This window comes from Erinaceus europaeus, chromosome 16, assembly GCF_950295315.1.
Source record: "Erinaceus europaeus chromosome 16, mEriEur2.1, whole genome shotgun sequence".
In the NCBI taxonomy this organism is placed as follows: Eukaryota; Metazoa; Chordata; class Mammalia; order Eulipotyphla; family Erinaceidae; genus Erinaceus; species Erinaceus europaeus.
This window is the reverse complement of record NC_080177.1, coordinates 47,648,245-47,662,850: the sequence shown is the minus strand read 5'-3', so window position 1 is coordinate 47,662,850 and position 14,606 is coordinate 47,648,245. Positions and strand designations below refer to the sequence as shown.

General features: G+C 46.2%; 1 protein-coding gene across 2 annotated transcripts in view; it reads right to left on the bottom strand.

The window, feature by feature from the left end:
- Positions 1-5,263: 5,263 nt before the first annotated feature.
- The window catches only part of INO80 (INO80 complex ATPase subunit), a 143,933-nt gene continuing 134,590 nt past the window's right edge, over positions 5,264-14,606 (bottom strand). For both annotated transcript variants that reach the window (XM_060175111.1, XM_060175110.1), the window contains 4 exons: positions 13,397-13,552; positions 13,041-13,200; positions 10,456-10,671; positions 5,264-6,793 (listed from right to left, as the gene is read on the bottom strand). In XM_060175111.1, coding sequence (XP_060031094.1) covers positions 6,576-6,793; positions 10,456-10,671; positions 13,041-13,200; positions 13,397-13,552 — 750 coding nt within the window. In that variant the 3' untranslated portion in view covers positions 5,264-6,575. The remainder of the gene's footprint in view (positions 6,794-10,455; positions 10,672-13,040; positions 13,201-13,396; positions 13,553-14,606) is intronic.

Sequence of the window (14,606 nt, the reverse complement as noted above, 5' to 3'; positions counted from 1 at the left end):
GCCCACAGACCTAGAGATAATACAAAAATGCATTTATCTGTAGCTCTGATGTTTGGCTCCTTCTCTGAAGAATTTGGGGTTTGTGCATAGTGTGACCTGAGAATAAACAAATATTTCCTGGGCCATCAAAGAGGTACACATGCCTTAATGACATTCAGACGAAGAATACTGTAATTAAGTTTTAATCACTCTTACCTTAATGACATTCAGACGAAGAATACTAATTAAGTTTTAATCACCCTTACCTACATGTCTTCTTCACCCTGAAAGTTATTTGTGCTTTTATATTTGGTCCTTAAGTATGTTTACTTAAAAACATCTTTGACCTTCCTCATTTCTTTTAATGTGATGCAGTTTTACCAATAAATACTCTGCTGGAGTTCTGATCAAGGTTGCACACTTGACATTGGATGTACCCATTGGATGTTCTGGGTACACCTCTCCAGATCTCTCCAGATAGTTACTGAAGTTATTTCCTTTCAACCCTGAGACAGGGTCCTGGCATCTGGCTAAGGTTCTCTAACCCACATATTAGTCATCAGAGGTTCTAACCAGGTGGAGTCTACTCAAAACAGAGGGACACAGATTCAAGACCCAGCAGAAGTACCACCCTGGGGTGTAAGCAAGGGAGAAAAAAATGGACTGGCAGGGCTGAAGGGGTCCCCCAGGACCAAGAAGCCAAATCTGCATTTCAAGAAAATCCCAGTGATTCCCAATCATACTAAAGTTTGAGAAGCATTGTCATAGTATATATAGTGAGGGGAGATTATAAAGGGCTTCGGACCAACCCTCCTTCCTTCCTACCCATCTCTCTCTCTCTAACTTTTTTTTTAATATTTATTTTTTCCCTTTTGTTGCCCGCCTCCCCTCTCTTTCTCTTTCTGTGTATTTACTAATGTGGGAGGGATGGAAGAGAGAGAGAGAGAGAGAGAGAGAGAGAGAGAGAGAGAGAGAACACCAGAACATTACTCTACAACATGAGATGCCACATACTGAATTCAGGACCTCATGCTTGAAAGTCCCAACATTTATCCACTGTACTACCGCCTAGGCCACAATTTTTTTTTTTGCCTGTCTTTTCTTCTTTCAGTTTATTGGAGGGGGGGGAACCAATGAATCACAGCACAAGTATTGCTGAACATGGGTTTAACCTCTCATCTCCCCTTGATAGGTGTCTGTCTGCCAAACACTTAGCCCCAGTAAGTCCCCCTTCACCATCGTGCATCAGGACCCCGGTCCCGTGCCTTCTCCTCCCTTCCCAGAGTTCCCTACTTTGGTGCAATATATCAAACCCAGTTCAAGGTTCACTTTGCATTTTCCTTTTCTGTTCTCTTTATCTTCCTTCCTTTCTTTCCTTTTTTGTCTCCAGGGTTTTTGCTGGGGCTCTGTGCCTGCACTATGGAATCCATTGCTCCTGGAGGCTGTTTTTTTTTTCATTTTTATTGCCCTTGTTATTATTGTTATTGCTGTTGTTGTTGTTAGATAGGACAGAATGAAATTAAGAAAGGAGGAGGAGTGAAGGGGAGAGAAAGACACCTGCAGCCTGCTTCACCGCTTGTGAAGTGACCTCCTTGCAGGTGGGGATCCCAGGGCTTGAACCTGGATCCTTGTGCCAGTTCTTGTGTTTCATGCCATGTGTGCTTCACCTTCACCTGTTGCGCTATTGCCTGATCCCCCTCTGTTCTTGTTTCTTAAGTTTCACCTATGAGTAAATCCAGTATTGGTCTTTCTCCTTTTGGCTTATCTCACTTAACGTGATTCCTACATTTAAAGAAATCTTTTATTTTTTATTATTGGATAGAGATTAAGAGAAATTGAGAGGGGAGGGGGATATAGACAGAGAAAGAGCCCTGCTTCACCACTCGTGAAGTTTCCCCCCTGCAGGTGGGGACCAGGAGCTTGAACCTGGGTCCTTGCTCACAGTAATGTGTGTGCTTATGCAGGTGAGCCACCGCCTGAGCCCTGATTCCTATGAATTCCTTCCAAGATGAGGCAGGTGTCTTTCTCTTTTCCTATCTCCCCTCCTACATACATATAACATATATTACTACATGTAATATATATTATACACATAATATATATACATTATACAGTCTACATTCAACCACTTTTAGGATGTTACAATTACGTGTCTAAGTTGTTACTTGATACAAATCCAAGCCACTGTAGCAGTTGAACTGAGTATAATTACTTTTATTTATTTTTATTTTTTAGATTTTATTAATGAGAAAGTAGGAGAGAAAGAACCAGACATCACTCTGGTACATATGTTGCCAGAGATTGAACTCAGGATCTCATGCTTGAGAGTCCAACACTTTATCTACTGCACCACCTCCCAGACCACATTACAATTAACTTTTTTAAATATTTATTTATTGCCTTTTGTTGCCCTTGTTTTTAAATATTTTCCCTTTTGTTGCCCTTTTTTTTATTGTTGTTGTAGTTATTATTGTTGTTGTTATTGATGTCGTCGTTGTTAGATAGGGCAGAGAGAAATGGAGAGAGATGGGGAAGCCAGATGCAGACTTGCTTCGTCACTTGTGAAGCGACTCCCCTGAAGGTGGGGAGTTGGGGGCTCGAACCATGATCCTTAAGCCGGTCTTTGCACTTTGCACCACCTGCGCTTAACCCGCTGCACTACTGCCTGACTCCCTACAAATACTTTTATATATGTCCATAGCAGAGGTGTACAAACCCCTAAGAAATAATGAATTCACAAAAACATTATTTTCAATATTTTATTACCTTTATTTATTTATTGGATAGAGATTGTTAGAAATTGAGAGGGAAGGGGGCCGGGTGGTAGCACAGTGGGTTAAGTGCACATGGTGCAAAAACTCATGGGATAGCTGAAGGATCCTGGTTTGAGCCCCCAGCTTCTCACCTGTAGGGGGGTTGCTTCACAGCAACAACTATCCAGCAACAAGGACAGCAATAATAATAACAAAGATAAACAAGGGCAACAAAAGGGAAAAAATAGCCTCCAGGAGCAATGGATTTGTAGTGCAGGCACCAAGCCCCAGCTATGCAAGGAGACTCTATGCCTGAGGTTCCAATGTCCCAGGTTCAACCCCCTGCACCACAGTAGCCAGAGCTGAGCACAGTGCTCTGGTAAAAATAAATGACTTGGGGTCAGTTGAGCACATACACTGCCATTTGCAAGAACACCGCAGGAAAACTTTCTGAGCAGTGAAGCAGTGCCGCAAGAATCTTTTTTTCCTTATGTCCCCCTTCCCTCTTGATTTCTGTCTCTATCCAATACATATAAAATGTATCTAAGGTCCAAGTGGTGGTGCACCTTTTTGAGTGCACGTTACAGTGCGTAAGGACCCAGGTTCGAGCCCCAGTCCCCACCTGCAGGGGGAAAGCTTCACAAGTGGTAAAGCAGTGCTGAAGGTGTCTCTCTCCCTCTCTATCACTCCCTTCCCTCTCAATTTCTGTCTCCAACAAATCAAGATAAAAAAGTTAAAAAAGAAAATATATCTAAAAACTTAGTATATTTTAAAATAGAAAATATATGAGATAAATCCCAGACAGATAGAGTCCTTTGATCAGGGCTGGTGGTCAGACTGTCCATCAGGCAGGGTAGGTGGAGGCAGTAAACTGACTGAGTTCACATTAAGAGGGCTAGGTGGGTGGACAGTTATCTCCTGGGGGCATGTCTTGTTCTCTGATCATGTTGGTCAGACATCCCATGGGGTGCTGAAGGGAAATGGGGGTAGGGGTAGGTGGGGAAGAGAGTCTGAAACTTCTGCATCCCAACTGGCAGGAGTTCAAGTCTTGTTTCTATTCTGTCTCATAGGACTGAACTGGAGTTGGTGATAAGCTGCAAAGCTTCATGTTTAGGAGTTAAGAGTCGGGGTTGACTGGTGACACACCTACCTGGTAGTGCACACACAATACCATGTACAAGGATTCAGATTCAAGCTTCTGGTCCCCACCCACAAGAGGAAGCTTCAGGACTGGAGCTGCGCTGCAGATATTTCTGTTTTACCCTCCACAGAAGAGGAGGAGGGGGAGGAGGCCGAGGAGGGAGAAAAGGAGGAGAAAAAGGAGGGGGAGGAGGAGAAAAAGAGGAAGAGGGGAGGGGGAGGAGGAGGAAGAAGAAAAAAAAGTGGCTGCTGGAAACAATGGAGCTGTGTAGTCATGATAAGCCTAATGGCACCAAACAAACACACTCAAGCCTTCAGGCCCTCTTCTCCCCTCTGAGGAGTATGAAAGCCATTAATGTCTCTCAGTATGAGATGCTGACCGCACTTCTTCAGGGACTGGACTAAAGTAGGTGAAAAGGAAGCATATTTTCTTGCAGAAATGACTGATCAAAAGCACAGGGGGCCAGTGACATAGTTCACTTGCATAGTGTGTTGCATAGGACCAATTTTCAAGCCTGACCCCCCCCCCCCCCCCAACCTCCCAAGCATTGAAGGAAGCTTCGGTGCTGTAGTCTTTCACTCTGTCAGAAAAGTCATCCTGAGCATTGCTATGAAAGCATGACCAAGTGGGAAGCTGACACTGTTGCTCTGTAAGAGGACTTTGTCAAGTTCCTTAGCCAGAAAAGTAAGACATATCTGATAATGCTGAGGTCATACAAGACAGGAAGAGGGTGACCTGGGACTGAATGAGAGGCAGCTGCCCAGAGTCCATAGAGCCAGCACTCGGGGACAGCATGAGCCCTGTTTAGAGATGACGCCAGAGCCTATCAGTGTTTTCCTTCAATTTCACAAACACAAGCCCGCCAGGCATGGAATTTGTTGTGTCCACATGACCCAGGAGCTAGAATTTCAAAGCCTCAATGTCTCTGGAATCCTTAGTCAACCTATCTCACTGTTTTCTCTAATGATTCTTAACAGCACTGCAGCTTTTGAGGACGCTAAGTTCTTTTCATGGTTGGTTAGTTATTTCTGCAGCTATGTATGGGCTGGCTTCTCAGGCACACACACTTGTATTTGGTTTTAGAACGAGGTCATAAAGTCCCTATGAGGTGGAGATTGGACATACTGTACACTGCCAGGGTGAGTTCAGTTATGGTTTCTGGAAACAGAATAGTCTTCCACTCCATAGAACTGCAGGCCGTGGCAAAGGGCTCAGTCTTAGAGCCACCCCACTCCTCTCTTCCCCTCCCCTCCGAGGTTTGCAGGTGTGTTCCTAAGCTAGATGAACACACCAGAGACTTCCCCCTACCCCAGCTAGAGCTGTTCCCCTCAATTCTACCAGTCTCCCCTTCAACATACACACAGAGGCAACAATGAAGACCACATATGCCTCAGTTTACATAAAATTATCACTCCATTTTATTTAAGATTTTTTTTCTCCAGTTAGTAAAAGAAAGATGTGTCTCTCTTTATACATATATACAAGTTCAGTTATAAAAATAGACAGCACATTCAAAGAGAAAAAAGGCTTGGCATTTTTCTGATTCCCTCTAAATAGCATCTGTACACCGGAGTCTGGGTCTGAGCAAGGAATCAATGATTTAAATTAAATGATTCCCCTACTACCCTCACTCCAAAAAAAAAAAAAAAAGTTTAAAAAAATCAATCTATCTAGACTCAATTCCGCGATTTTCAGGTGTGCAAATTAAGAGGCTGATCTGCCAGGAAGCACCTGCACCCCCAAGACAACGGGCAGGCGGGGCAGGCAAGAACCCTCCCACACTAACAACCCCGCCTCTGGGAGGGCAGCAAGTGCAGGCAGGTGGGGCCCGGTGGGCAGGAGAGCCCTGGGGAGCTACCTTCCCTCATCCACACCACCTCACTCCTGCTGTCCCTTCCTCTCAGTGCAATATAGACAGTGCATATGGCCAAGCAGGGGGGCGGGCAAGGGTGAGGAAGACTGTGCATTCAGGGAGGGTGGGGTGGGGTGGGGGTCTTCAGGAGGGGTGGTAAGGAGGTCCTGCTGATTGCTGTGGCTCCTGGTCACTTTCCTGGCTTCTAGGAGTCCTGGTGGGAGCTGTTGCTACTGCTGCTGGTAGGACCTGAAGGTTCTCTGGTGTGAACCGTGCAGGGTGGGGAGGAAACTGGGAAATCTGGACTCAGGCACGCCACCTCTAAGCCCTCTGTTTCCTCACAAGCCAGTACCTTCTCAGGCAGCCAAGTCTCTTCCCAGGTGACACTGGCAAAGGAGTTTGAGACCAGGAGAGCTGCCCAGAGACCGAGGATGCTGGGTCTCTGGCCCCTCCCTTCCTAGCCCTGTGGATTGCAGTCCCAGGGGAAGTCTCTGTGGAAGACTCTTCACCACATTTCAGAGCTAGAGTGAAGTGGGGAGGGAGACAGCACACCTGAGCATCTAAGGGGGTCTGCATCAGCCCCTCCCCAGGATGGCAAGGGTTAAGATGTGGCCGCAATGGTGGTCTGAGATGCAGGGGACTAACCCCTGGCCTTGAGCATTCTTCTACAGGCAGTGCCAGCACACTCTTCTGGAAACACAGGTGACAGAAGCGCTCATACCAACCACTAGCTTCCCTACTGCAACTGGTCACCACTGTCCTCTGACCTGGGCATGGGGCCCAGTGGCCATTTCAGGACAGGACTCCTCTAGCCCCTGGTTTGGTTGAAGGAAGCTGGAGGCCCAGGTGGTTACCGTCCTCCAGCAGGGTTAGTGCCTTTGCCCTGTTTCCGAACTAGGGAGTCTGGGGTTAGGCTGCTGGTTAAGTGGAGGGTCTTGGGAGTCCCAGGAACATTATTTCCTTTGCTCAAAGGGGAACTCAAGGGAGAAGAGGCGCTTGAAGGTCCAAAGTCAGCAAGGCCAGCAGGCCGGACGAGGGATGTCTGCAGAGGGCTGCTGGCAGAGATTCCTGCAAGGAGAGAGAGAGTGTGTTAAGTCCCAACCCAGCAGAACATGGTGGTGCCTGACCCTGATGACCAGGGTCTATACTCTCTTCTCCCTAACACATCGCTGCTTTTCTTGTCAACTGTCACATCAGTAAGACAGATGTGTTTTGAAGAGAAAAATGACAACTTCTCAATTCTCTCCTGTTACCTTGCCAGAGCATGTGTTCCACAAAGGCATGCCAGGGACACCAGTTATGACCAGCTGCTTCCTCTCTCTCTCTCCATATATATATATATATATATATATATATATAGTTATTATTATTTAGGTGCTCTCATGCCCGAATAGGTGGCATGGAACAACCACTCAAAAATGTGTGCCTTTTTTTGGCCACTAGGGTTACTCTTGGGGCCCAGTACCTCAAGGACTTCATTGTTCCCTGTGGCCGCTGCTATTTATTTTTTTTAACCATAGCACTGCTCAACTCTAGCTTATGATAGTGCTAGACATTAAATCTGGGATGTCAGATCCTTAAGCATGAAGGTCTTTTTGCAGAATCATTATGGTGTCTTTGCTTCCCTCTAATTCCAAAAGTGTCATTTGCTCTCCATCAGTCTGGCTGTCCTTCCATCCTGTGCCCAAACCCACATAGAGGACACGGCTCCCTTGCCTGCCCCGAGGCCAGCAAGCCAGTTCAGACTTCCAAGTCTCCAGTAATGGCTCCCTGAAAAACAGTGAATGCCCTCTTCTCTGTGTGAGTTACTGGCATCTGAGAAGTACTGTCTAACAGGATGCTTCAGTGGTTGCTTGTGTAGTGGCTTTACTCTGCTACAAAGACCTCTAAGTGCTTGGTGAGCAGGCACATGTCTCTTTCTCATCCAGGGGGACCCCATGCCATCTCCAAGTTATTCCCTTCCTTGCTTCCATTCCTAGTCACCAAGCATTAATCAAGCCCTTCAAGCCTTTCCTCAGTCCAGTTTTCCAGAAGAAATTCTCCTGGAGGCCATTTTCCCCATTTCTGTTGCCCTTGTTACCCTTGCTGTTGCTATTGGTGTTGGATAGGACAGAAAGACATAGAGGGGGCCAGGTGGTGGCGCAGCTGGTTGAGCACACATGTTACAGTGCACAAGGACCCCGGTTTGAGCCCCCAGTCCCCACCTGCAAGGGAAAAGCTCTGCGAATGATGAAGCAGGGCTGCAGGTGTCTCTCTGTCTTTCTCCCTTTCTATCACCTCTTCCCTCTTAATTGCTGGCTGTTTCTATCTAATAAATAAATAAAGGTAATAATGAAAAAAAAAAAAAAGAAACAGAAACAGGAGGGAAAGACAGGGGAAGAGAAAGACACTTGCAGACCTGCTTCAGCACTTGTGAAGTGACCCCTCTGCAGGTGGGGAGCCAGGGGCTCGAACTGTGATCCTTATGCTGGTCTTTGCGCTTCGCGTCATATGCACTTAACCTGCTGCACTACCACCAGGCCCACATGGCTTCTGTTTTCTAAGAAAACACTGAGCAAGGCTACAGAACTTCTTATCTATTGAATGGGTGGTACGGGAGGAAGAAGGGGAAGTAGATCAACACTCAGCACTGCCAAAGGCCAGGTACTTTCTAGTCAGTGACACCCTTGCTTGCTGCAATAAATCTGTGAATCAAACACTAAAACTTATGTTCTTTGTGGTTTTGGTTGGTTGTTTAGCTTTGGTTATTGGTGCCAGAGAGCTGGGACCTCTTACATGCAAGTCTTGTATGCTAATGCCATTTATATCTGTCCCATGTTCTCTAAAATATACACATATATATTAAAAACACATACACACTTTTTATTTTTATCTTTTTATCAAATCACTGCTCAGCTCTGGTTTATGGTGGTATGGGGGATTGAACCTAGGACTTTGGAGCCTCAGGCTTGAGAGTCTCTTTGTATAACTATTATACTATCTACCCTCTACCCAAACACATTTAACAAGAAAAAAAGCATAAAGCAGCGCTCTGTCAATCTGGAGTCCTACTTATTTTTGTGGTTCTCATGTGGTGCCAGGGCTTAAATCCAGGGCCTCTACAACTAAGCCACCACCCTGATCCCAAACCTTTGATGAGAAAAGAGGTCTACAGATGGGCTCTAGGCTTCTTACTCTGAGGTGCCCTACATTCCACCATCGAATTTATCCTCCATACTTCATGGTCATCACTACCACGTCTCTACTCGGGCTCCCCAGAGTCCCTTGTCAGACAGCTGACCAGCTTCTGTCATAAGGTGAGCCATGTCTTTCCAATCTTGACCCCTACAGTTGCTCTCCAGTGCAGCATGACTGGGCCACTAGTGGCCCCATGGTTACCGTCAGCTGCCAGCTCCCACCTATCTACAACCTTCCTGACGAGCTCTGCTATTTAACACACTCCACATACAAATTCTTTGTCTACCTCACATCTCTTGCTTTTTTTTTTTTTTATTGGATAGAGACAGAGAGAAATTGAGAGGGGAAGAGGAGATAGAGAAGGACAGAGAGGGAGGAGAACATAGAGACACCTGCAGCCCTGCTTCACTACTCGTGAAGCTTTCCCCTGCAGGCAGGGACAGGGGCTTGAACCTGGATCCTTGTGTACTATAATGTGTGCACTTAACCAGATGCACCACCACCTGGCCCCCTTATCTCACATCTCTTATTATTATTATTTTATATTTATTTTATTTTTATCAGAGAAACACAAATACCAGAGCACTGCTCAGCTTGGCTTATGGTGGTGCTGGGGACTGAAGCTGAGACCTTGGAGTCTCAAGCATGGAAGTCTTTTTTTTTTTTAATTTTCCCATTTTTGTTGCTCTTGTTTTTTATTGTTGTAGTTACTATTGTTATTGATGTCATCATTGTTAGATAGGGCAGAGAGAAATGGAGAGAGGAGGGGAAGACAGAGAGGGAGAGAGAACGACAGACACCTGCAGACCTGCTTCACCACCTGTGAAGCAACCCCGCTGCAGGTGGGGAGCCGGAGGTTTGAACCCGGATCCCTACACCGGTCCCTGTGCTTTGCGCTTAACCCGTTGCGCTACAGCCTGACTCCTATCTCACATCTCTTTTATGTTATGCTGGGGAGTGAATTCAGGGCCTTTATGCCATGGCCTGTGAGTCAAAATCCTTCATTCTTTTTGTTCAGAGAGAATGGTAAGAGATACCTCAGTATAGCTCTACCCGCAACCCATGGAGCTCTTCCCTGTGCCATCCTTGATGCTCCAGTGGTGCTGGAGCTTGAACTCAAGACTTCTCACACAGTAAGGCATATACCCTGTGGAGTGAACTATCTCTTGGCCTGGCCCCCATTTTTTCCTCACTAAGACACTCCAGAACAGGGTTCACACACTGTCCTAAAAGTACATAGCAGGTGTGATGTGATGAAGCACACAGCTGGGCTAGTGCTAATTGTGTCAGCCTAAACTCCAGCAATGTCACTACTGAGATGGGTGGCCTAAGGGAACAAAAAGACATGTTCTAAAAGCAAGGAAACTTCTGACTCCTGAATATAGTCCAGAATTTCTTTTCACAGTTATGTCCACCTCAAAGGTAGTACTTTCCCAAGCTACAAGAGTGAGGGGAGACCCTGAGGTGGGGTGAGGGTGGTGTCTCTACCCTGCTCCACACAGAGCTTCCAGACCACCCCAAGCAGGGGAGCCCTTGGTACCCGGCCTGCATACCTTTAGACACGTTGTACCCGTATGCTGCATAGGCGGCTGCAGAGGCGGCCGCAGCTCCAGCTTTGGCTCCTGCCATGGCAGCAGCACTGCCTGCAGTTGACTTTCGACTTCGGCCTTTCCCTGCTCCTTTGGCTGTGCTTCCTGAACCTTTGGGGCGGCCTCGACTTCGGGCAGAGTGACCACGGCCAGCAGTTGGCATTTCCTGAATGGAAATTCCTGTGGGATCAGATGGGCCAAGAGGGAAAAAAATTAATCTCTTTACATGTTGCCCGAGGAGACTGCCTCTCAGGGTGTTTGTGTCAAGACTTCAAAGGAGGTCCATTTTCTGTTTCATGGTTGGCCACTAAATCACACAGAATTACTAGGAATTCTAAATAGTCTGACTCCTCAAGATGGTTTTCATTCCAGTTTGTGTGTGTGCACACATGCGAGTGCGTGCATGATTTCACAGATCCACAGCTACTTCTTTATTCAAACTGAGACTAGGGTAGGGGAGATAGCATAATGGTTATGTAAATAGACTCATGCCTGAGGTTCTAAGAGGTCCCAGGTTCAACTCCTCATACTACCTTAAGCCAGAGCTAAGCAGTGCTCTAGTGGAGAAAGGCACAAAAAAGAGAGAGAGCCAGGCGTGGTGGTGCGCACCTATAGTCCCAGCTACTTGGGAGGCTGAGGCTGGAGGATCACTTGAGCGCAGGAGTTCTGGGCTGCAGTGCGCTATGGCGATCGGTGTCCGCACTAAGTTCGGCATCAATATGGTGACCTCCCGGGAGCGGGGGACCACTAGGTTGCCTAAGGAGGGGTGAACCGGCCAAGGTTGGAAAAAAGAGAGAGACAGAAAGAGAGAGAGAGAGAGACCTATTTTATTTTAATGAGAAACAGTACATACAAAGTGAAAGACACTGAGAGAAAGAGGCCAGAACACTGCTCAGTTCTGGTTTATGTGGTTCTGGGATTAAATCTGGGACCTCAGAGCCTCAGGCTTGAAAGGCTTTTATATAGCCATTATGCTGTCTCCCCAGCTCATGACTTAGCTTTCTAGCCTGGCATTTCTTTTCTTCTTCTTCTTTTTTTAAAAAAATATTTATTTATTCCCTTTTGTTGCCCTTGTTGTTTTACTGTTGTAGTTATTGATGTCACTGTTGTTGGATAGGACAGAGAGAAATGGAGAGAGGAGGGGAAGACAGAGAGGGGGAGAGAAAGAGACACCTGCAGACCTGCTTTACCACCTGTGAAGCAACTCCCCTGCAGGTGGGGATCCAGGGGCTCCAACTATGATCCTGCCGGTCCTTGTGCTTTGTACTACCTGTGCTTAACCCACTGCGCTACCACCCAACTCCCATCCTGACATTTCTTGATTATGTGCTGGGACTTCACATTTTCATGATTCCACTACTCTCAGCGGACATTTTTTCCCCTTTTAATTTCAGGCAGACAAGAGGCAAGAGAAAATACATACACAGCGTCACTCTACCATTCATGGAGCTTCCCATGTGGTGCCTGGACTTCAAGCAGGGCATCCATGAGCTATTTTCTGGCCTCTTGAATTTCTTCTTAAAAATTTTATTTGGGGGTCGGGAGGTAGCAAAGCAGGTTAAGCGCAGGTGGCGCAAAGCTCAAGGACCAGCGTAAGGATTCTGGTTCGAGCCCTCAGCTCCCCACCTGCAGGGGAGTCACTTCACAGATGGTGAAACAGGTCTGCAGGTGTCTGTCTTTCTCTCCCCCTCTCTGTCTTCCCCTCCTCTCTCCATTTCTCTCTGTCCTATCCAACAACGAACGACATCAACAATAACAATAATGACCACAACAAGGCTACAACAAAAAGGGCAACAGAAGGGGTGGAAATGGCCTCCAGGAGCAGTGGATTCATGGTGCAGGCACTGAACCCCAGCAATAACCCTGGAGGCAAAAATAAAAGTTTTTATTATCTTTTATTATCTTTATTTACTGGATAGAGAGAGAGCCAGAAATCAAGAGGGAAGGGGGAGGAAGAGAGGGAGGGAGGGAGAGAGAGAGCCCTGCAGCCCTGCTTCACCTTGTGAAGCTTCCCCTGCACGTGGGAATGGGGGGCTTGAACTCAGTTCCTTGAGCACTCAACCAGGTGTACCAACACCTAGCCCCCTGAAGTTCTTCTTTAAATGAACCAGGAACTTGCTATCTGTGATTCAACTGCACACATCAATGTGCTCTTACTTGGAGAAATCAACTTTGTGGTCCCAAATGCTAAATGCACAGTTCCTCTTGAAACACTTAGCAACACTGGGTCCACAGGGTACAGTGAAGAAAGCCCAGAAATGCTAACTCTAGAGAAAAAATGAGGATGAGCTATTCTGAAGTACTAGGATAACTAGAAAACAATGAAGCATTAAGTAATAAATATTTCAAAATAATTTCATAAAATTTCTATCTTGCTTTCTTCAAATGGTCCCAGTCTCCCCTTCACAGGACAGGGCAATGGGAGAATGAGCCTTAAATACCTTTCTGCTATACCCTACTCTTTTAACAGAAAGGAACCATTCAGGCCCTTGCCCCTAGGTATTAGTTTTTCCTGAGGCCTGGGCCATGGGGACAGCCATGATACCTACCGTTAACTGTGTCTGAGACAGAGCCTGTGATGGAGGCAGGAGAGTTGGTTGCCCGAGACTGCGGGGCGGAGGATGCAGGGTCATCTACAATGACCAGCATGTCACTGCTGCTCTCGTCAGGGGGGATGGATCCTGTGTGCAGTTCACTGCTGATGGAGATCTGGGAAGAAGAGGCAGGATGGGCCCACAGCTCTCAAACAAAAGCATGTGTCTCAAGATCCGATACTATCCCCTCTCCTGCCCAGATTTAACTCTTGGGCTAAAGCCCCTTGTTTTGGCTTTAGAGAAGTCAGCCTGCCTGTAGAAGCAAAGGCCACAGAAGGCTGGGCTGTGCTCGCCTCCACTGTAAGCCTTACCTCACTGAAAGGGCTGGGCATGGCAGAGTCCACACTAATGAAGGAGTCGTCTCCGTCAGCAGAGAGGTTAGAATTATCAGCAGAAGGAACAAACGGGATCACCAAGTTCATACCCTCCTTCCTCCGTTTCCCATCCAATTCATCTTCCTTCTTCTTCTGGCAATACACAAATCAGGAAATTTGGATAAAGTATAAGAACAGGCACCAAGAGATAAATGGAATTGAAGTAGAGAATGATAGAACTTTAACTTTATTTATTTATTTATTTATTTTTACTTTATAAACTTCTTTCCAGTTAGCACTGAGAATAGATGGTCAAGGGCTGGGGAGATAGTGTAATGATTATGCAAACAATTTTCATGCCTGAAGATCTGAAGTCTCAGTCTTAATCCCCAGCCAGAGCTGAGCAGTGTTTTGGTTTCTCTTCTCTTCAGTGAGAGAAAGAGAGAGAGAGAGAGAGAGAGAAGAAAGAATATAGAGGGCCCAAAAAGAACTTAGTTCAATATAAGCTTAAATAAAGGGAAGAAGCTGACTACTTAGAGTAAAATTTATGTTAACAGACAATATGCTTTAGAGAAAACAAATAGTTCAGGAAAATAAAGTGTATTATTGGGTGTGAAGGCCCAGAGCTGTGGATAAAAATATCACAAGGAGTTATGGGTGGGTTCTTAAGAGATTTTCTTTTTCTTTTCCTTCTTTTTTTCTTAATTTTAAAAATTTTATTATTGGATACAGAGAAAAATTGAGGAGGGAGGGTGAGACAGGGAGGCAGAGAGACCCCTGCAGCTCTGCTTTACCACTTGTGAAGTTTCCCCCTGCAGGTGAGGACCAGGGGCTTGAACTTAGGTCCTTGCACACTGTAATGTGTGTATTTAAGCATATGTGCCACCACCAGGCCCCACCCCCCCTTTTTCTTTAAGAGCTATTAATAAAAAAGAGAGAGGAAAGGACAGTGAACCAGAGCATCACTCCATGTGATGCTGGGGACTGAACCTAGGACCTCATATTTCAGAATCTGATGCCTTACTCATTGTGTCACTTCCTAGGCCACAATGAGTAATAAGTTCATATTCTGACTGTACAGAGTATATAGAGTTGTAAGGTGGGCTGGTGGCATGAAACCAGAGTTTCACTGAGCAGATGCAATGCATGGCTGGCTTCTGGAAGGATGTCCATGCTGTAGCACTCATCACAGCTGAACCTTAGTAGT